Source organism: Pogona vitticeps, chromosome 14 (genome assembly GCF_051106095.1).
Source record: "Pogona vitticeps strain Pit_001003342236 chromosome 14, PviZW2.1, whole genome shotgun sequence".
Taxonomy (NCBI): domain Eukaryota; kingdom Metazoa; phylum Chordata; class Lepidosauria; order Squamata; family Agamidae; genus Pogona; species Pogona vitticeps.
In genome coordinates this window covers 3,390,745-3,413,562 of record NC_135796.1, presented here as the reverse complement: position 1 = coordinate 3,413,562, position 22,818 = coordinate 3,390,745, and the positions used below count along the sequence as shown (strand labels likewise).

At 47.3% G+C, this 22,818-nt stretch overlaps 1 protein-coding gene across 4 annotated transcripts in view; it reads right to left on the bottom strand.

The window, feature by feature from the left end:
- Window positions 1-22,818, bottom strand: part of NF2 (NF2, moesin-ezrin-radixin like (MERLIN) tumor suppressor) — a 94,584-nt gene that overhangs the window by 31,814 nt on the left and 39,952 nt on the right. For all 4 annotated transcript variants that reach the window (XM_078381596.1, XM_072983623.2, XM_072983624.2 and 1 more), the window contains exons 8-13: window positions 22,293-22,427; window positions 19,562-19,636; window positions 19,016-19,129; window positions 14,378-14,500; window positions 7,111-7,328; window positions 4,066-4,171 (exon numbers count right to left, since the gene is read on the bottom strand). In XM_078381596.1, coding sequence (XP_078237722.1) covers window positions 4,066-4,171; window positions 7,111-7,328; window positions 14,378-14,500; window positions 19,016-19,129; window positions 19,562-19,636; window positions 22,293-22,427 — 771 coding nt within the window. The remainder of the gene's footprint in view (window positions 1-4,065; window positions 4,172-7,110; window positions 7,329-14,377; window positions 14,501-19,015; window positions 19,130-19,561; window positions 19,637-22,292; window positions 22,428-22,818) is intronic.

Genomic DNA, 22,818 nt, shown 5'->3' with positions numbered 1-22,818 from the left:
CCTTCTGCTGCAAGCAGCAGGACCAGCTCACCCATTAATAAGCAAATTTACTTTATCAAATAAGTAAATTGACTCTAGGCAGCAAATGAACAAGAAGAGGGCCACGCGTACTTTCTGCCTGCGAAGGACTGAACCGTATCGTAGTTGAACCGGAAAGGAGCGCAGGAGTGATCCAGGCCACCCGTCATTGACGATGCACAAATCCACGGCTGGTAACTACGAAAATGCCAACCGTGGCCGAGATAGATTTCTGAACCACGTCAACTAGGCATGGAAAAAACAAAACCCTAAGGAAGGAAATGGCGACTGGCCCCTTTAAGAGAGCCCAAGCAGCAGCAGGCTGTCTGTGCCGGGGTGGAACTTTTCCATGAGGATGCAGCTGGAGGGGTGGAGAGGAATGGCTGTCCTACAATCTTCCTCCTAATTACACTTTGGTTGCAGGGGCAAAAATGCCCTTGCAATGCCTCCTGATTAGCCCTCTGTGAGAACAGGGGGAGCCTGCATGAGGAGGAGGCCTGATCTGTCGAGCAGAGCGCAGTCAAACTTACACTTTAGACAATGGCGTTCATAATTACTATGGCAGGATATGGAAAGTGGACCGTAAAGAAAGCTGAGGGTGCAAAAACTGCTTTATTTGCAGTATGGTGCTGGAGGATAGCTTAGCAAACACCCTGGGCCACTAGAAAAGCAAACAGATGCTTCGTCAAATCAAGTCTGAATTCTCACAAAAAGCAAAAAAAAAGGATTCAATGACGTTTTGCCAGTTTCTGTGGCGGGCATCGTCAGAGGACTGGAGTAGGAACTCCGTCCGTGCTCTGTTGCTGTTTGTTGGATACAGAGACTGTATCCAACAAACAGCACAGAGGTTTGTGCTGTTGTGTATCCACAGCCGGCCACAGAGACTGGCGAAACATCAGGAAGAACAACCTTTAGAACACGGCCAAAGAGCCTGAAAAACCCACAATGACCCGAACTCTTTATGTTTTTACATTCCATTGATAGTGTACAAAGCACTGCACATGCCTTATCTTCGTAATCTTTGCAACTCATCTGTAAAACAAGACTAGCTTTATCCCTTTACGACAGATGAGGAAAGAGCCAGGACGTGCACTCCTAAGGCAATGAGGAAAAAGATCGTGGTAGAAACGAGATGCAAACAAGCGAATCCTTGGCTCCATCTTTAGCTTATGGACATACATGCACTGCCTCTCATGTACTATGGAGGGTTGGGAAGAATCAAAGAGATAAGTAAAAGGCCTAAGAGTGGAGCCAGGCCACAAACTGGTTAAAAATACTGTCTTTGCTAGCATCATTAGGTAGACTTCAGCGACATTTATGAGGGTCCTTGAGCATTCATGCACTTCAGTCCTCCTTTCATAGCAGAGGACATTTTTCTCCAAATGGCCACTTATATGAAATGACAGCAAAAACCCTAAGAGAAGGGATCAGGAAAGTTGATCGAGGACCCTATGAAAGCTGATCAGGCCACCTCGTTCCAAGCACAAGGCCTGTTTAGATCCGGCCACCTGCGAGGCTTGCTCCAAGAAAGCCCATGAGCCACCGCTGTTGAGCCGAAGGAGCCTCCGGCGAGAAACAGCACAAGCTCATTTCGGCACGACAGCCGGTTGCTTTTAAAAGCTTCCGAACATTTGCAGACACCCTCAGAGAATCCAGAGGAAAAAGCCAGTCCATTCAAGCAACCTTTGTTCTGCTTGTTTAAACATTTCACTCGGGGTGATGCAGGGCTGAAGACAAACGGCCAAGGCAGCTGTAAAAGGACCCTGTTTTACAGCGTTTCTTGGTGAGAGCACAACACAGCTTTTACGCCCCTCTCCCTGGCCCAAGGAGCTAACCACGCAATCTCCAGGAGGAAAAGGTGTGCTTGTGTGTGGGGTGGGGGAGACTTTTCCCAAAGCTTCGCTTAACAGAGAGACACAGAGAGAAGAGTCGGACGAGGAAGGTCCATTTCTCTAGAATCCAATGCAAGATTTATGCTGGCATAATTCCATTGGTGTGGGAATCCCAGTGTGGTGTACTGGATAGAGTGATGGGCTGGGACTCTGGAGACCTGGGTTCGAATCCCCGCTCAGCCACGGAAATTCGCCGGGGGAGTGGAACTGGTAAAACCACTCCCTCAATATCTCACTGATGTTGAGAGCCCTATCGGAATACTGTAAATCAGTTCCAACTTGATGGCATAGAACACACGCAACACCTTAGCGTATATTTCAGCAGTGACTTGCCGCAAGTTAAGATGCTAGAATTGGCATTTGCCGCCGGATACCAAATCACCCGGCTGGTTTATGTCAAGAAAGCCTTACGGCGACTTCTTAACCAAAGGGCTTAGCCGAGCAGGCGTCAGCCGCAGTTGCTGGTTTCAAGGAAGCCTCCCTTGCCAACTGGAGGGCAATAAACCCACTCCTTTGGCAAGGCTGAGCCTTCTCTCAACCATGCACAGACACACAAGAAACGGCTTCGCTTATCCACTCTTTCTTGGCATCTCAGTGTTACCCAGGGGGAGGGCTTGGAACCAATCCTCATGGATACTGTGAACCTACGGTAGCGCCTGTTTTCTAAGCACAGGCCAGTCTGGAGCAGGGAGCCCAAGCAAGCCACTTCTGGACCTCATGCACAAAATCCCCAATGTCAGTATTCCTTCCCCCCTCTCTCCCTCCTTCAGCTCTTCCATCTTGGGAAAAGTTGAGGCAGGCACAGATCAGTTTGCCCGCTGCAGTAAAAAACGAAGGGTTCCACCCGATGAAAGGCGTTGCGGCCTTGGGCCAAAGCTTAGGTCAAGGGAAAACAGAGACACGTGGGAGACTCTTTCTCACCATTACCCAAAAATGAAATTAATTCACCAGCTAAACTACAACTTGGCCTTATTTCTCCGTCCTCCTTTTCCTTTCGCTTCTCCCTGGCCTTCTGACTATGAAGCCTTTTGGGACAGAGATCCCTTCCACGTTCCCGTTCCAAGATTTGGAACGATGAGTGCTTTAAGCAGAACCAGACAAACAGACACGACAGCCCCAGGTTTCCTCATTGCTCCACAATGGCAACCTGCGAGGGTTAACGAGGCTGCTTTTAGGAAAGCGCTTAACAACACACAGCGTTTTGTTCCTCTTTCAAAGTCCATTGCTTTCTGGTTTAATTGGAGGTTTCATTATTTTCTGCTACCAAGAACGTGATAAAAGGATTAGGGAGTCAACCACCTGCTAAAAGCTCCAGGAACAGATGCCTGAATTTCGCTCACTTAAAACAGACTGATTGCCCTTTCAGAGCACACAGCAGGGCCTGCCTGTAAGAACCCTTAATATGAAGAAGAAACACGAGTGTTCCTCTCGACAGCCCTCGCCATATTTTAAGGGAGGTTTTTACAATCTCCACTGCGTAACTTGGACATTCGGAGGCTGATGCAGAAGCCCTAAAATATTTTGCTTTTTATTTTTATTTTGCTTGGAGCCTTTTGAACTTACAGATGGAGCAGGCTTTCTGAGAAAAGCTTTGAGCGTTCCCGTATTCTTTATTAAACAGCAGAGTCTAATTTAGCACAGCTATTACAAATTTCTTGTGCCTCCATCTCTTACCTGAAAACATAAGGTGTGCAACAATAACGCAGGACAGTGTAAGGCATGCAAATCCACCCCATCCTGCCCTGTTTGCATGACCTCCAAGTGTTTTACGTTCGGGATCTTTAAGAGCAGAGAGTCAAAGCAGATGCTAGGCTTAGCCCAAGCTTAAGCAGAGGCGCTATTATTCCTAGTGGTGAAAGAGATCTGTTTATTGTAGCATGTGATGGTCCTCACCACTGAGTGTGCTGTGTTTGATTAGTTACCAGAAGGCAAACAGAGGTTATTTTGCAAGCCTTGAGGAAAGAAACTCTGTGCAAGGAAACTTCTCTGTGAGAACATGCTAACGGCTGGGTATACACACTCTTCTCTTACAATCTAGTTGGATGCAGACATGCCAGGGCTGAGCACGGAGGGCCTGGTTGAGCGCTAGGGAGCTGTCTGCAAACAGGCAGGGGGGAAAAAACAGGATGCAGAAGGACAGACAGAGTCTCCTTACAGTATAAGACGACTTGCTGGCGATTTCCAAAAGTTTCTGCTTCGCGCGCCGCTCGGATTCCCGCGCTTCTTGCAGGTCCTGTTTGAGCTGATCGGCCTCTTTCGCCCTGCAGACGGCAAAGACGCAAAAGGGAAGTCAAGGAAACTGTGCGGCAGTTCAGAAAGACCCACACTTTACCCATGCCACCACCCTTTCCATGCCTTCTTCCCCAATAGCACAAAATGGCAGTGCCACCATCATCCAGTCATGGTCCAAGGAATTTACAGGAGGGCAATAAACAAATAAGGGTAGGAAGGGTTTATTTCGTTCTATATCGTACTGTTATCTAGGTCTGAAGAATATTTTTTTTGTCTCAAGGAATAACAGAAGCATCTAGTTCCTACTTTCTAGTCTAAAGCTATTATAGAGCCATTTGGTCCACACATGTAAGAAAAGACATGCGGGACTCAATTAGGGTGCTGGAGGATCCAAGGGTGACTGCATACCCCACAGACCTGACGGGCTCTTCTGAGGTTTCCAGAGTAGAAAGTGGTGGGGACAAGGATGGAACGTAGGAGAAAAGGAGAAGAAGAAGAAGAAGAAATAAGTAAACCACTTTGGCAAGCAAAGTGCAGAACTAATGCAGACAAGAGAAAGTTATTCAACGCAGAACGACGGGAAGCCCAAACAGTGGATGGAAAACACTCACCCGGAGACAAGGGGATGGAATTCAGAATGAAATTAGCGCTATTGTTAATTTACAGGCTAATGAATGCAGTTTATGACAAGAGCCCTTGGCAGCAGCGCTCATAGGCCCAAAGGATCGCAGAAATAAAAGGCCTGGCATATATAGCAGGAGCCTCGTGATGAGTCGGGAGGGGGTGGCGGGGGGAGATCTGGAGCCAGAGATTGGCACGAGAGGGAGAATTAATGAATTTCATTTAATGTCTCGGGGCGCAAAACTTAATTAACAGAATCAGAAGGGTTTGGAGAAGACAGCACACCCTCCTTGAGAAAGGAAGGATCGGCCCGAAGCGAAAAGTGTGTCTGGGCGGCTCTTGGGGAGCATTTGTCCAAACGGTGACAGGCTGGAGCGGGGCCATCTAAAGCAGGCCACGAACTCTGTCGTCTTGAGTCCCCAATGGTGATGGGCCCGGGGGGGGTGGAGAAGGGGCGGCCAAAGACTGGTATCATTGCCCTCTTTGGAGTGCCAGGATGGGCAGCTTCTGGAGCTTTTCCCACCAAAGACCACATGCCTGCTGGGTGCGGGGAAAGGGAGAAACTTAGAATGAAACACTTCCACTTTAAATACAGCTGTCTGCCTGTTTTGAAACCGATCAATTCTTCTTGGAGGCTCACGGGAGTGCTAACTGGCTGCAGAACAAGGCATGCTCTCGGCTTGCTCTCTGTTTTAAAGTGGAATCCCTTTGGTTGGAGGCTGTCATGGCACCTTGGGGGAAAAAATGAAGAAAAACTTACACAGCTTTTGAGGTGCTAATGGATTTCCGTGGGCATTTTAGCCACTCCGTTGTTTCGCATTAAGCAAAGTCGATCCTAAATAAGGCTACACAACACCTCCTGCGCGCCCACCTCCAGAATGCTACTCACTGCAGACTAGACATGGGGGATTTGTCTTCGTTGACAAAGACAAATCCCGCCGGCCCAGGTGGCCGGCCCAAATAACACCCAGCCCCAGAACCTGCCGGTCCACTTCCTGTGTGGCATGTGACTCATGGCGCTGGCGTCACCGAGAGCATGCCCATCGGAGCAGTGGCCCAGCTGGGACAGCCCTGTCTCTGTGGCTGATTGGGGAAACTCCTCCTCCTTTCCCCTTACTGGAGTGGTCAGCCGAGGAAGGAGGTGACCCTATACTCTCCGGGCTACTGCCATGAGTGGCATGCTGTTGATGATGCCGGCCCTGTGAGCCACACGCGTCACACAGGAAGTGGATCGACGGGTTCTGGCTGTGGGTGTAAATCGGGCCGGCCACCTGTACCGGCGGGATTCATCTTCGTCAATGGAGACAAATTTCCCCCATGTCTATGACAGACCTCATGGCTTTAGTACTGTGTCTTTAACCTTTTCTCTCTCCCATTTTCCTCTGAAAGAGAAAAAAACACCAAGTGATAGGGTGTGCTATAAAAATGAAGCAGGGCAGTATGGATCAAAACAGATCAGGGGACTACACAAGGGGAACCACACAGGCTTTGGACGCAGAAGGATCTGGGCTCAAAGACCAGAAACCTTTGAACTGCCTGAGGAAGATGGGCTAGGTTACCATCAAAAGCTTGCAATCTACAGTAGGACCCACTTATCTGCTGGATCGTCACCCACAGATTCGCTTAGCCGCTGCCTGAGAATATTAAATTTAAAACCTGTCAGAATATAGAAATTTTGTAGGCCTGAACCTGAATAAATGTATTATTAACGAGCTGCCATTGTGCACAGATGGGAGTATGCTGAGTCACTCTGAAGACGATGCAATGTCTGGAAATAAGAAGACACCAGGTACAGAAGATGAAGTCATGTGTCTTCTGATTGGACGAGAGATGCCATGTATATGTATATAAGTGAACAGTGTCTATATATCATTCTCTTCTCTCTCCACCATTTGCTGCAATCCACTATGTCCGTTTGTGTAATGATGTCCTGCCATGCTGATGTGATACCTGCCTGTAAATACTTGTAAACACTGTAAATACAACCGTCTTGCAAAAGAACTTGTGTCTTCAATTACTCTGCATTTTCCTGTTGCCAAATCCTTGACAAAACCCAAGAAATACGAATTTCCAAGGTATATTTACCAGAACTAGCCACTAGAGGGAATCAGAAACCCTGCTATGCACAGCATTCTTTACTTGCGCGTCCGCGCAGGGCGGGGAGCTTGGGACTGATCCCCTATGGATCTCCTGTACTTGATTTTTCCAGTGCTCTAATAAAGATATTGCCTGCTTTTGCATTTTTGCGGTTAGAAAGAGATGGAACTCTTCCAGAATATAAAGCGGACCAGAAATCTTTCAGACGGCAAAGCCTGCAAAAGCCGGCGTCCGGCGCTCTTCGTCTTACCTCCGTTCGGATTCTTCTGCCATTTTCAAAGCCAGCATCTCGGCCTCCAGCACTTTTTGCTCCATGAGCCGCTTTTCCTCCTCGGTCCGAATCGCCGTGGCCTTGATCCGCTGCATCTCCTGCTCCGCTTCGGCTGCTTTCTGAGCCAGGAGCTTCGCTTCTTCTTCCGTGATCTGAGCTTTCTCAGCCAGCAGGTCTGCGGTTTCTTCAGACCGCATCTGGAATCAAGAGGAATAAAGAGTGACCTGGCAGCACTGACACCCCTCCCCGGTCCAAGGAGTTACAGCAACTGTGAACAGAACTCCATTCCTAAAATGAGACTGTGCTGGCCGGACAGCTCAGTGTGTTGGAGCACCTGCCTGCGAAGCCGTCTGTGCTTCCTGGGGGAAGAAACAGACTTTGCAGCCTCGGAAAAGCTGCAAATTCCCAGGGCAGCCCAGAAAAAGGACTGGAAAACCACTTCAAAGTAACTTCCACCTAGGAAGGCTAGCAAGGCTTGATTTACGTTGCAATAAGCCTGTTGACACATAATTATTATTAAACTATCCCGACCTTCTTTGCATGGAGGAAATTCCCATGAAAAAATGAGGGCTCACTGGACTGCGTGCTCCAGTATTAGAGGAGGGGAATTCCCTGCAATCTGTGAACCGACACGTCGGGAAGCGATTTGGCGAAAATTCTCTCTCAGATATGTTTGAGGATTTCACACCTTTTATTTTTGCAAAAGTTATTTCATGGAGGAACAACTCACTTGGTCTTTCATTGGGAGCCCTCGCTACCTGCAGAACGAAGTGGCAGAGTTCAGATCTTGGCCAAGCACAGCCTTTATCGCTTCCATGAGGACGAGGCACCTGTTTTTGCCTCTTCTGCCCAGCAGGCGTTCGAAAAAGAGGGGAGAGCTCGCTGCCGTTTAGCTTCTTCATTTATCCACTCTCCAGAAAGTGGGATCACATAACCCTGCTGTTACATCTGTTCCACGGGCTGCTGATCCATTCATTCCCGGGCACAATTCAAAGTGCTGGTTCTAACTTATAAAGCCCTAAATGGCTTTGAATCCGAGCAACCTCAAGGACTGCGTCTCCCTTTATGAGCCTGCTCGAGTGTTAAGATCAGCAGGACAAGCCTTTCTCTGTGTCCCTCCACCTTCACAGGTGTCTCTGATGGGGACACAGGAGAGAGGGCCTTCTCTGTGGCTGCTCCCAAACTGTGGAACTCCCTCCCACTGGAGGTGCAGCTGACATCTGTGCTGTCCCTTCCACCTTTCCCTTCTGGCAATCTTTCCCTGAGTGAATGGCTGTCTGAAGAGGATTTTTTTAAAACGGATCGTTATGCGTTACCACTTTGAATGTAATTTTAGTATTGCTTTTGTCTCAAAGTAATATTTGAAATTTTTTTTTTAGTATTTGTATACTCACTGTTTTTAGCTTCTAATATTGACTTTTAATTATATAAACTTCCTTTTTAAGGAACAAGTATGTTAAAAATATTATAGGTAGGCAGCTAGAGACATACAGACAGACAAACGGAGAGACAGGGAGAGCCAGAGAGACACGAAAAGCATTTTCCATCTTTAAAACGACCGGGCCAGAATGACGCCTGAGTTTCGGCTGGCCCTCCTCCTTTTTGTGCGACCTCACTCACTGACCTCATCTGAGTCTGACTCCTTTCTTTTTGGGGCAAAATAACGTTTTCATCATTTCACTGTTCGGTCGTTTTGTTTGTTTTGTTTCCTTCCAGAAGAGAAAATCAGTTCACATGGGCGGATGATCACAGGCACAATTTAACTGCACGTGGCCTCATTCCCTTGTGTTGCAAAGGCTACCTTAGTTCCAGTCCCACGGCTAGCTCTGACCGACAGACACTTCGATGGCTTTTAACCGTCTGCAATCCGGAGAGCACGAAAGAACACAAGAGGCCACAGGGAAAGAGAGCAAAATGGTTCAAACAACCCACTAGGGTTTACTCTTCCCGTTCGCTTCCCTTTCCAAGAACTCCAGGATGAAGGATCTTGGGTAGCATTTCCTCCCTAGTCTGACAAAGGAAGCTCTCTGGTAAGAAGGACACTCCATGGAAAGAAAGAGCCCACTGACCCTCAAAACTTTCAAGTTTTCAGAGCTTTCAGGAAATCCTCGTTGCCCTCTTATAAAAAAACGGGGCACCCTCTTTCTCTGCACCCTTCCTTCCTTTCAATGCGAGTGTGACGACTGTCGCACTTCTAAGACGGGAAATGCAGCGCAAGTTCTGAATTTTCATTCTTCATTTATTTATTTGATTTATATACTGCCCATCTGGCAGCCCAGGCCATTTTGGGGGTGGTTTTCATTTCTGCCAACCTTTTCCATCAGGGCAGCCTTTAACTCTGGAAGATTTGGGATGCTGTGTTCTGGGTGGTTATGGAGATAGCAAAAAAAAACTTCAGCACTTGGGACAGCTCCCAGCGAGACCCTTGAGCCAGAGCACCACAATAAGCTGCATTGAGGGCTCTTAAGTGAGCGGCCACCCTCTCTTCAACAGCGGGAGACCACCTTTCAGAAAAGATGCTGGCCAAAAGATGCATTGGAAGAGGAAGAGGAAACCCTATTGATGCCGTTGGGCCTTATGATGAAGATGCTGACAGGACTTCAGGAGGCTGCTCTGCACCTTAACTCAGTTGAGTCTCAAGCCCTACAAGCTGAAAATGTAGGAGAGTCTCCTAAGGAGCTAAAATCCTGTTTTTGGCGAGGGATGATCCCAGATATGAATAGCCAGCCAAAAGCAATCTTGTTCTCATTTAGTTAACGTGAAGGAGAAGAGAAAATTGTCTAATAGATCAGAACAAAGTTCAAGCTGGGTCTGCGAAAAAGAAATACTCTCTTAAAATCCAGGTTGTGTTGTGATTTTTTTTTCTCTCTCTCTTTTGAGGAAGAAGGATTTAGCTGGGAAAATGCACCTCCACAGACCTTTAAATATCAAGTTCATCCTGGGGATAAATGTAGCATGCGTGGCAATGATGAAAATAAATTTCTCTGCTAGGTACCAGCATGTCAGCCCAAGGTGACATTCAACACTGTTGAAGCATCTGTGCTGAGCCTTTCTAAAAGAAAAGAAAAAAAGTCTAGCACGGACCAAATCGGTTCAAATTCTGGATTCCTTGGCTATCTTTTATACCCGTCTCTGAATGGGTCTAATTAGTCTGCAAAAGCGGGTGGTTTTGGCAAGAACAGCGTGTAGGGAACTGGTGGAGGCTTAATGCCACCTGTTGGAATACACAGGACAGGCAGGAAATGCCATCTCCTACTCAAGAGTGGGCAGAGCATGGTTTGTAGGATCCATGCAGACCCAAAGCCATTTTTACTGGCAATATGGATCCCAAGCTAAACACATTGACGTAAAACTCCCAAACACACCTCCCAATGCCTCCATTACAGGCTATTTTCAGGATTTTTTCCCCTTTTATAGCTGTAAAGGTCACAGCTACCCCATGTTTAGTCTAGATCAGTGGTTCTCAACCTTGGGTAGCCCAGATGTCCTTGGACTGCAATTCCCAGAAGCCTTCACCGCCAGCTGTGCTGGCTGGAGTTTCTGGGAGTTGCAGTCCAAGAACGCCTGGGTCACCCAAGGCTGCGAACCTACTGGTCTAGATAACAAGACAGTCTCCCAAGATCATCACAGTTCTGTTAGGCAGAGCGCTTAAAACAGGGGCTCAATCGATTACGGTCTTGAACATCACCTTATGGGCTTCCTTCAAGAGAAGGAAGAGAGGGGAATCGTCCTCCTAGAACACGCTTTCAGTGTCAGACAGTTGGTACACGGTTGGCTGTGCATGAAGGCCAGCCCTGTAAAGCAGGAGTTCTCAATCCTTGGCTTTGTAGATGCCTACAACGGCAAATCCTAGTGGCCAGTGGTCAGGAATTCTGGGAGCTGAAGGATCAAAACCTCTGGGCTAGAATCAGGCACAGAAAAAAGCCTCTGCCACTCCTATGGGCCTCTCTATGTGCCGACTCCATTTGAGAACAGGCACCAGTGATGTACGGAAGTGAGAGCTGGACCATAAAGAAAGCTGACCGCCGAAGAATTGATGCTTTTGAATTGTGGTGCTGGAGGAAGCCCTTGAGAGTCCCCTGGACTGGAAAGAGAACAAATCTATCGTTCTGAAGGAAATCAACCCTGAGTGCTCACTGGAAGCACAGATCCTGAAACTGAGGATGCAGTACTTTGGCCATCTCATGAAAAGAGAAGACTCCCTGGAAAAGTTTGAGGGCAAGTTTGTTGGGAAAGTTTGAGGGCAACAGGAGAAGGGGACGACAGGGGACAAGATGGCTGGACAGGGTCATCGAAACTGCCAACATGAATTTGACCCAACTCCGGGAGGCAGTGGAAGACAGGAGGGCCTGGCGTGCTCTGGTCCATGAGGTCACAAAGAGTTGGACACGACTAAACTACTAAATAACAACAACCAGTGTTGCATTGCGCAAATTCACCAGGGCACCCCTGCGTTGGTGGCTCTTCTGTGCCGTCAAATCAGAACCGAGTTACGGCCTGCCTATTAAGGCTTTCAAAGGAAGTGAGGTCTTTAAGGAGTGATTTTAGCAGCGCCAACCATCCCCCGAAAGAAGGTTTCCCAACAGGTCATCCCCACAACGCCCCATGTGGGTGGTGGGATCCAAAGAAAGAGGTCCTTCAAACACCTTAAACCTGGGCAAGGATCATGGGGGAAGATGAGGAATTTCAAATATAGTCTCTATCTTAGAAGAACTAATTGCCCACGACCCATCACAAGAGAAATGCTGTCTCAGGAAAGAAAGGTCTTCCATCTGCCTCTCTTTTTCCCAGGGTGAGACCTGAAAAAAGCTCGTAGATGTTTCTTGAAAACCTACAGGCAGGAAATGAACGCAATCACACCTTCCAAGCTGCTCTCCCGCAAATGGGATTCAGAAGCATGTGGCCTCTGAGGATAGGATAAATGCTGACCATTACAACTAACGGCTGCATTGACCTTCAACTTCCACGAATGAAATACAGGACAGCCAAGAAAATGTTAAGTAATGGAGCACAAGCGCCTCCTTAGGAAAAGTCTGAGTCCCTCTCTCGACCACCAGGACGCCAAGTTCCTTTGCTCAAATACTGGGCAACAAGCCCTTCGAGAAGAAGGAGAACTCTTACTGCCGCGACGAGAGAATATAACGTCCTCCTCTCGTCGGGGCTAAATTTCAGGTGCTTCCTAAGACCAAGAGTCATGTTCCTTTTCTCAATTCATCCGCTGCCAAAATATAAGGGAGAACACAAACACTGTCAAACCGCATCTATCAAGAGTTGGTTAAAAAATAATCAGAGGAAAGAGGCAGATGGGACAACGAGGCTTGAGCCTAACGGGAAGCTGCTGCCCATGAATAAAACATGTCCCTGAAGCATGTCCCGTGTCTGCTCCCACGCTGTCCTTCAAGCTCCTGGATAGCAGACCTTCTGCTCCTCTTCCAAACGGGAGACAGGGAGCAGCTGCTCAGGGGAAGAAGAAGAAGAAGAAGGTTTTTTCCTGTGTCGTTCTTCCACCGACTGCTTCCGCCCTTTTCTCTTGTTGCTGCCGTCTCTTCCACGCGACACTCCCAACTCTGCACCTCCGAAGGCATGGGCGGGCACGCTTTAGGGATCTGGACACAACAGCCAAAAGACCACTTCCTAGTTTCCTTTTAATTGCACTTTGGGTTTTTCCTAAAACAAGATGCCAGGTGATCCCATAGCTTGGTTCAGAAGAAAAACCCTAGAGGCACAATTCTTTGGGGGAGGGTCTATAAAGCTGCCAAAATGTTTGTGGGTTTTCCTTGACTTTCCCGGGGGGGGGGGCAGGAGAGACTCAAGGTGCCATGTGCTTCTCCTCTCAAGCCTCCCACTCCTGCAGGAAATGGGAAGGGGCAGGTCCTTGCTCTGAGGAATGGTGACAGAATGCTTCCGTCCCTCTACAAAATGCCGATTCTGGCGAAATGAAATGGGAACAGGTCTAGAGCTGGCCATGCCTCTGAAAGGGAGGAAAGGAGAAAAGGCAAGAAGCAGGAGAGACCTAGAACAACACCAGCAGAGAAACAAAGAACCTTTGGGGAATATTTGCTAGACACTTTGAAGCTTCTTTGAGTGCCTGGGAAGCTGAACTAACAGGCAGAGGTCAGCAGGTAAAGGATCATTCACACCTTCAACTCAACTCCTCTTACAGAATACTTCAAGGAAAAGACTAGGTAAAGAACAGACACTTCCAAGCTTATCTTTTATCAGAGAGCATATCAGAGCAGCCCCACGAGGACTCTAATGATTGAACTTGTAAACATCGAGTTGAATGCCCCTGCTAGTCAGCCAAGAGCAAACACGTTGAGCCTTAAAAATGTCCCATCCCAGAACTGTTGGGACACAACTTGTCTATTCATCAAGAAAACGAAGTGCTACAATTCATTATACTATGGGCAAACCCAAAGTACCCATCCTCTTAACCCTCTACGGGCCATTGCACTCACAGCACAGATACCCATGTCAAGAGGTATGCGTGATCCCATCACGCAGAAGTGTTCCATTCAGATTGGCCCACAAGTGTGAGGCACCCACTCTTTTTGGTGCACCTTCAAAAAGAGTACGAGGCAACATCACTGTGGCAGACCAGAAAGGCTTGAGGCCTACCAGATTTCTTGCGGGAGTTTCCAAAGATGATGATATTTCTCCCGATGCTGGTAGGCCTGCTTTGGCTTCCTGTCTGCTTCCACACCAAATTCAAAGTGCCAAGTCTAACTTATAGAGTCTCAAATGCCTAGGGACCTCAGTACTTCTCAGAGTGGCTCTCCCTAAGATCTACTACTTGAGCCACCAATCATCTCTGGCAGTATTGCTGCAAGTGGCCATCCTATAGATGGCCTGGAAAATGTCCACCAGGAACCAGGCTGGGCTTTCTTGGTGGTCTCTGCGACACTCTGGAATTCACTGCCTGCGCACCAATCTCCCTCCCTCCCTCCCTCCTCTCCAGGAAGCAGGTGAAAGCGGTGCTTTTTAAACAGGCAGTCAGGTCCATCCTCCCCTCCTGAGAGATGTTACGACCCATTATAAATTGATTTCCTCTCGCCATTGGTGGGGGTGCTGCTATGTTACATTATTTGATGATAATAATGCTGTTCTTTTACTCTTATACGTTATTTTGGGTTGAACGTTTTGTTCTATGTTCGGCGTAAGCTGCCAGAGTAGCTGGCTGCTAGATGGGAGGGACAGAAGCACAACAAACAAACAAACAAACAAACAAACAAAAACAAACAGATACCAAGGCTTCGTTGGCCATCGTCGCCTCTTCTTTTAACTGCAGAAGCCTCCTCTCCAATTCGTCCCTGGTCCGCTCAGCCTCTTCTCTCATCTGCTTCTCGCGTGCTAAACGCTGACGTTCCATCTGGGGTGGGGGTGGGGGGGACAGGACAGAGAGGGGGGGAAAACCCACAACCCATTACCATTAAGAGGAACTCGTGTGCAGATTGCACATGTTCTGCACTAAGAAGAAATCCGATTTATTGGGGCTACTGTACTCAAGTGAAAGAACTCACATATTTGCTTGGCACAATCCATTCTGCTCCCATAGTCCAAACTTGTAAGAAAATTTATCGGTTTTGTAAAGGAGCAGAGGTGATTAAGAGTGCAGTGTCAGTTTGCTGACAGACTGATAGGGCTGGGTGAGTCCCACTCTGCAGAGCTGGAGAAATCCTTCCGAGATCGGTAAAATGAGTACCCAGCTTGCTGGGGGGGGGGGGAATGTGTAGCCTGCATAATTAATTTGTAAACCGCCCAGAGAGTGGTTGAAGCACTATGGGGCGGTATATAAGCAGCACGCTGTGCTTTGCTTTTTTTTTGCATATCTATACCTTTAACCCAGCACCAAGAAAAAACAAACTATGAGAAGGTGTGTTCCTAAGGATGAGACTCAGTGGAGAATCCAGTCAAAGCCCTACTGACAAAGCGGGGGAGGCTGCAAACATCACGGTCGTCCTCTTGTCCGTTCATTTGTTCCTGGAGTTTTGGGGTAGGTAAAGGTAAAGGTTCCCCTTGACATTTAGTCCAGTCGTGTCCAACTCTAGAGTGTGGAGCTCATCCCCGTCTCCAAGCCGTAGAGCCAGCATTTGTGCGAAGACAGTTTCCGTGGTCACGTGGCCAGCGGGACTAGACACAGAACGCCATGACCTTCCCAGCGTGGTGGTACCTATTTATCTACTCACATTTACATGCTTCCAAACTGCTAGGTTGGCAGGAGCTGGGACAAGCGACAGAAGCTCACTCCATCGCGTGGATTCGATCTTATGACTGCTGGTCTTCTGACCTTGCAGCACAGAGGCTTCTGCGGTTTAACCCGCAACACCACCCACATCCCTCGTGGGCTTGCTTCCCTTTAACTCATGCAGGCTTCCTCCTTCCTAAAAGCACTGGCCCAGTTCTCTGCAACGACTGATGCTTCACTAGGCCCATCTTGAGTTGCCCTTCTTGGAACTGAAAGAATCCATCTGGCTTGCCATGTTAAGGCCCCTACTTGCCAGGTGGCACGGGCCGAGAGCAGCCCTCTCCCCCTCAGGGCTCGAGACCCTGTCCATTCCTACAATTCCAGCTGATACAAGTCGGCAAAGCCAGAGAGTCTTATCCCTACCCTGGCTGTCTGCAACACAAAGCTCTCAGCCCAGAGCCATTGGCAGACGTGCGAATCCAAGAACAGGACCCTAGCCGATCACTCCTGTAACCTTAGCCTCTCTGAGCATCGTAAAGCCCTCCGCGGCTGTTCCGGCAACGGTGCCTATTTAACAGCTTAACCAGAAGTGGCCATCTATATGCTGAGCAGAACCATACAGATTAGCTGTGTGGGTTTCAGCAAGCAGGAAAGGTCTACAAGCTGAAAACAACGACTCCTGCAATCCAATTTGCTGATCGGCGCTCACTGGGCTCCCCGCTGCCGCCTCCGAGGTGCCGTGCCTGCCGGCTGGGCTGACCTGCAAGCGGGTAAAAGAGGCCAGGCCGAAAATTAGCATGCAGGCAGCGTGCCCCGCGGTGTCGGTGTGCATTCCATCACCATCTAATTAGGACACAGGAGTGCACCGATTCCCCCTCCCGGGCCCCATCTGGAGTGCAAAACACAGCCAACTTACTAATGCCACAGCTCAGTAACAGGCTAAAAGGTGAGCAGCAGGACACAATTTTAGGCATCTAGGTATCCATGCATGCACCTGTGAACACACATATATCATCCTTCCTTCAAGAGGAAGGAATGGACCAGGGCCATCCAAGAACCAGCAAAACAGAAGACTCTCTGTCAGCTGGACAGATCTCCTCTATACAGATTATTCTTGAAGCTTTAAAAAAGCACTATATTCAGAATGAACCATCTTGCATATTAATATAGATTTCATTTAAGTTTAGGTTTTGTTTGCTTTCTTGTTTCATGTTTATTTGTTGTGTAGTACTGAATCAGGACATGGGTGGCGCTGTGGGCTAAACTGCAGAAGCCTCAGTGCTGCAGGGTCAGAAGACCAAGCAGTCGTAAGATCGAATCCACGCAACGGAGTAAGTTCCCGTCACTTGTCCCAGCTCCTTCCAACTTAGCCGTTTGAAAGCATGTAAAATGCGAGTAGATGAATAGGGACCACCTCGGTGGGAAGGTCACGGCGTTCCATGTCTAGTTGCACTGGCCACGTGACCACAGAAAATGTCTTCAGACAAACGCTGGCTCTACGGCTTGGAGACAGGGATGAGCTCCGCACCCTAGAGTTGGACACGACTGGACTCAATGCCAAGGGGAACCTTTACCTTACCAAGTACTGAATTTTAGTTTATATTGTTGATGCTATTATTGTAAGACACCTATAGTAGTGGCCTGGCAGTGTAAAAATTGAAATGAAATAAATAAATGATGTAGCAAATAAAAATATTCTCTCTTGATACTGTTATGGAGACCATAAGGATCGCCAAAAGCTGAGAGGCGAGTCATCCTGCTCAGTTCTACCTCATTGTTTACGTATATTGCAGCTGAGCTGAATGGTGTTCTCTCTTAAACTCTTAAGTTTAGAATGGAATCTACTGCATTGTGTACAGGACATAATTCTGCATTTCAAGTTCAAAAGCCAGTTCAAAGCCTCGTGCAGCTCTATGTCTTCCAAAAGGAAAGGAAGGATGCACACACACGGAAATGGGGAGGGAGTTACAGAAAGCTATCCATGGTTAGCAAAATCAGAATATCTTGGAAATCAGCAAGCCTTCTGGGACAGCTTTCCATCAGCTACCAAAGCTATAGAGATTCTTGATGAGAATTGTCCTCAAACCACCAGTCAGCAGTCCTGGATCACCCCCCTTGTGATTCTGAACGCTGTATATAACCCGTCTGCTTCTCAGGAAGAAAGTCACTTTGACTCTCAGTGTGACTGGCAGGACCAGCTATATTAAACAAAACATCATCCATACGTCCTGCAATGTAATTTATCTCATTGAGTGGAGAAGGGCAGGATGCCATCTGCAATAAGTAAGCAAGACAGCAACAGACCTATCCACAAAATTCAGATGCCATAAGTCTGCCATCTTGACTAAGAAGCTGAAACAACTGGTGTGTTTAGACATTTTACCGCTGAACATCATGGACTATCTGACTTGCCTTTGGCTGGAATAAAGATACTACCAAATCCAAACCCATCAGAAAAGAGGAGAAACGGGAGGCCGTGGAAGACAGGAGGGCCTGGCGTGCTCTGGTCCATGGGGTCACAAAGACGACTTAATGACGAAACAACAACTACCTTAAAATTGCCTGGCTTAAACCGAGAGGACAACACATAAGATTATTCCTCTGCCTTGTGTCAGGGTGGATTGGATTTTTTAAAACAAAGGATATTTTTATGATGATGATGATGATTTAAATCAATGAGATTTTTTTTACCCACCCTTGTTTAGAATACCCTGTCCTTTAGGTTCTGTGACTGGGAATCATCAGCACACTTTTTAGTTGAGCCACTGAGCAAGGCAGAAACCACAACGTTGTGTTTAAATATTTATGTTAAGAAATCACTCTTAGAAGTGTACATATAGTCTAGTGATTAAATACATCTTATATATTAAATGAATATATAAATATCTTTAAATAAATAAATAACTGCATCCCTCAAAAAAGGTCGAGAAAAACCTTGACTGTAATGCTGTTTAGTTCTCATTCCCTGCTTAGACGCTGACATGTGGAGGTTTGGAGACCTCCTTACGAAGACTTCTCACGCAATTTATTAATATGCTCAACCATCCCCTTGGCTAGTCAGTGCAGGGAGAAAACAGGGGAAATACATTGCCCTGCGCTGTTGTGAAACAAGTCCTACTGCATATTATAATTGGCTACTGATAAGCTGTATTAGGTAGCAAATAGATCAAATCTAAAGAAGCCAATGCAGAGAGAAAAATATATGTACAGCAAGAAAGAATGAGTGGGGGTGACAGGAAGAGATCGTTCTTACTATCAAGCAGGAACAGAAGTAAAGGAAGGTTTGGTAATTCCAAGACGTATCTAGAATCAGTTGTTTTCTTGAAAGCCAAAAAGGAGCACAGCTGGTTATCCAAGCTGCAGAGTTGTATTCCTGAACAGCTCATGCCCAAGAAAGGAAAATCTTCAAAAAAATCAGGCCAGGATCAACATTCGCATATAACTGCCAAGAATCCCAAATTAATGTCGGAGAAAGCATGCCCTCCTCCTTAACTACAACCACCACGCAGGTTGCAGCCAATGTTCAAGCAAGAGTCTCTTCTGTGGTTTTGGACATTTCCTGGTGCAGAAAATGCCAACGTTCAACATGGTCAGAGATTCGCTGGAAGGCACGCAGCGGATTCTCCGTCTGGGAGATCCTGAGCCACCCACTGACAGGAGCGAATTGTGATGGATGATTATTTGTCTAAATGCTCTCACCTGCTTCCTGGCCTTCTCCTCCCTGGCCTGGGCTTTCATCTGCTGGACCTCCAGGGAGTCGGCTTTCCTCCTCCTCATGAACAGGTCGTGGTTCCCAATGCACAGCTGAAGGATCTGTTGCAGACAACAAGGGTCGCGGGGAGTTCCCATTAGCATTGGGAAGCCTCTTCTGGGCAGTCCTCTTCCACCTCTACCGGGGGGGGGGGGTGGTGGCCAACGCCGGGCATTGAGGGGCCACCCCCAACCCAAATCGAAGCGCTGTGCCTCTTTCCCATGAACCTTATCCCAACTTTTCCCAACAAATTGGCATTTTTTAGCTGAAAACCCCCTTTAACCCTCTAGTGGCCAGAGAGAGAGAGAGAGAAAGTGGGACTGTAGGACGTTTCCGGGGGGGGGGGGGGAATCTCTAAAACCTGACAAAACATCACACTTTGTATGGCACGATGGGAATTTCCGAGCCTAACATGATTTAGCGAACGACTGCCTTTGGAAAAACACTCGCAGGGGCTAGCGAAGTCAGGGCCACGGCGCCTTTTTTGCACATACCAGCTTATTCACACGAAGCTTTGAGGAATTAAATTTGAAGACGTCAATCTTTTTGTCCAGAGGCTTTATGGTAAACTGTAAGGGAGACAGAAAACAGTCGGAGTCACAGATTTCTCCTCTCTCACACACCCGACATTCTTATTTAATTTAAAAATAAGAAGAACATCCCTTAGCATGATGGATAAAACCAGGCCACGAGCACACCGGATGGGGTCATCATCAGAAGCTGCCTTACACCAGATCAGGCCGTGCGTTTATCCAGGCCACGATCGGCAACTCCTGATGGGCCACAGTTTCATAGCATTTTGGAGAGGAGCGCTCTCCAGCTCAACCCTAGAAATGACACAGAGGGAACTCCGGATCTTTGGCCTATAAAGCAGTGGTCTCCAACCTTGGGCCTCCACATGTTCTTGGACTACAACTCCCAGAAGCCTTCAGCACCACCTCTGATGGCCAGGATTTCTGGGATTTGAAGTCCAAGAACACCTGGAGGCCCAAGGTCGCTGACCAATGCTATAAAGGATGGGTTCTGTCCTTGAGCTGCCATCCCTCCCCTAAATAATGAACACATCTGAGGTTTATCTCTTCTGACGGACTGCTGATGCAAAAATCAATCAAGGGAGAACCATTCCCCTGGGCTGGGAAAAGTGAGGCACTTCATGGGCCTTGTATGCTTCCAGGGACTTCTCATACCATGTGGACCAGAAACCTCAAAACAAATCCAGCCGGCAACGTGGCCGAGCACAAAGGGGAAGATGGCTATGGGATGGCGGGGACAAGCCCCTGGAATCAAGCCAGTAGCCGCTGTTGTGACAAAAAAATCAAGTTGCTCTTTGAGGTGGACAGCTGGGAGAGTCATCCTCTCCACTGAACATACAACGGAAGCAGCTAGCAGCTGTTTCTTGACCAAAAGACTACACCGGGGTTGGGTGAGGGAATCCTTTATCTGTCGGTGCCTTAAGAGTCAGCATGACTTATCTTAGCAAAGGGCTGCTGGCCTGTTTGTTTTCTCAGCGGAGCTGGCAAGAGAGTGTTTCAGGCTACCTTGCAAAAATCCTCCAGCTTGCCGCTGGCGATGGAGAAAGGGAGGGCTTTTCCAGTTTCAGGCGAGCACCTCGTAAACGCTCCACTAGATTAAGCACCTCTGATGTGTCAATGCTGCTGTCCCACACCTCGATTAAGCCTGCTGACTATCATGTCAGATCTTCCTTGCAGCCGTCTTATTACAAGGATTATTGACATGATAAAAGATGACAGAGCCTTCCCTCAAGGAGCAGATCTATTACAGTCTATTATGTTGGAAGCCTAGCCGACAAGGTCTCGGGCCTTCAATTCCTGGAGGAAGGCGCAGGAGGAAAACTTTAAATTGAAAAGACCTATGAATAGGTAAGCAAAACGCCTTGCAAGAGGGAATACTGAAAGGGGCTTATTTCTGAAACGAATAGTTTCAAGAGACGATGATGAGTTAATTACATAAGATTTCAACAACAGAAGTAAATGTAATGAAGGACTGTAAACTTTTTAGCCTCACTAGGTCATGTCTGAGCTGGCTGGATAGCTCTGTGGTTTAGGTCTCTTGCTACAAAGCCAAAAGTTGGGAGTTCGATTCCCCACTGTGTTTCCTGCAAGTAGAGCCAGCCTGGGTGGCCTTGGGCAAGCTTCACGGTCCCAGGGTGCCCCCTAGAGGAAGGGAAGGGTAAACCACTTCTGAGCACTCTCTACACAGAAACCCTTGAAAAAGAGTCACCATTAAGTCAGAACTGAATTGACGACACACAATTATTATTATTTTTAGGTAATACTTACACTATCAGTCTTCTTCACAGACCATCAGATAAAGCCAATAAGTATTGATAACTTAATATATGTATTGGTTTTAAAGAAAGACAAATTTGTTGCCCACATGCCTCAGTAAAGGCCTAGCATAGCTGACTTGATTAGAGTGCCTAGTTATGTATCAGAGGCAAGATCACTCGAAATGTGTGTGGCTGATGGGTTACAGTGTCCTGCCACCAGTGCAGCCTTAGGTAAGTTGCACCCTGGTCCAAGGACCATCAGAAAGACAGAATGGGAAACCGCTTTGGAGTACTGTACTTCACAACCTTAGAATAGTCATCCTTTTTTGGAAAGTACTTACTTACTTACTTATTTAGTTTACTTATATGCCTCCCACATTACCCAAAGGTCTCTGGGCGGCTTGCAACAATTAAAATACAATAAAAAAGATAAAACAATCAAAATACAATTAAAAATATAAAAATATACTTGAAGACTCATAATTAATTATTATTCTCCAAAAGGGGCAGAGGGCTACTGTTTACATTAAAGATGATGCTACTATTATTTTTTTAAAGAACTGTACGAAGACCTAAATGCCGTGGATAGGATAATTAAAAGAAATAGAAGAGTCTGAACAGGACAGGAAATGTCATCTGGCAAATTCTCAATCTGCCAGTCTGCGAATACCAGCACAAATGTCATTTTAAAACTGTATATCAAAAGGTCATGTTAAAAAAAAAAAAAGCCCTACACAGCTGAGATACAGCTGTAAGGTTCAGCGGGTCTTCTTGATTTTAATAAGTAGACAAAAGCCTTAGGTTTAAGAACTCTTCCGTAGACTTGAAAGAGCTTTGCTAGAAGTAAGCCTAGCCAAACGGGAGATAAGAAAGAGAAGGAAGTTCCTCACTGCTTATTCATGATTTGTAAGAGGCACAGGGCAAGGGGCACCTACCTCCTTATCACTGTAAGAGACATTTCGAATCTCATTCCACGGAAAAGAAATTTTGGGGGTCAGCCTGTTATCTGGATCATAGATGTGGAGGCCTAAGGCATCGACGCCAAGCAGAAGCTCTGTTCCCTTCTTATTCTAGGCAAAAGGAAACAAAAACAGAAAGAACCTATTAAGATTTCCAGCGGAATCTGTGGAGCAGAACAGACACACGGATTCCTCCTGAAACTATCCATCCTGAGGCCAAGGGTTCTGCTGCACTGACTCAGTCGGGAGGGAGGGAGGAACGAAAAGGAGTATGTCCGGGGTTTTCCATGGCAGAGCGAACTGCAGTGACAATGACTCATTCATCTCCCCCAGGAAAACCTCCCAAAGGCTCTCCCTGGCTTGCAGGTAAAGCTGCAACAGGACAGCTGCCAGGAGTGAAAAGTTCCAAGTAAAACTGTGACAGAGAAGCAAACAGAACAGTGGTTGAGCTCTCTGGCCGTGGAGCCAGAGGTTGGGAGTTCAATTCCCCACTATACCTCTT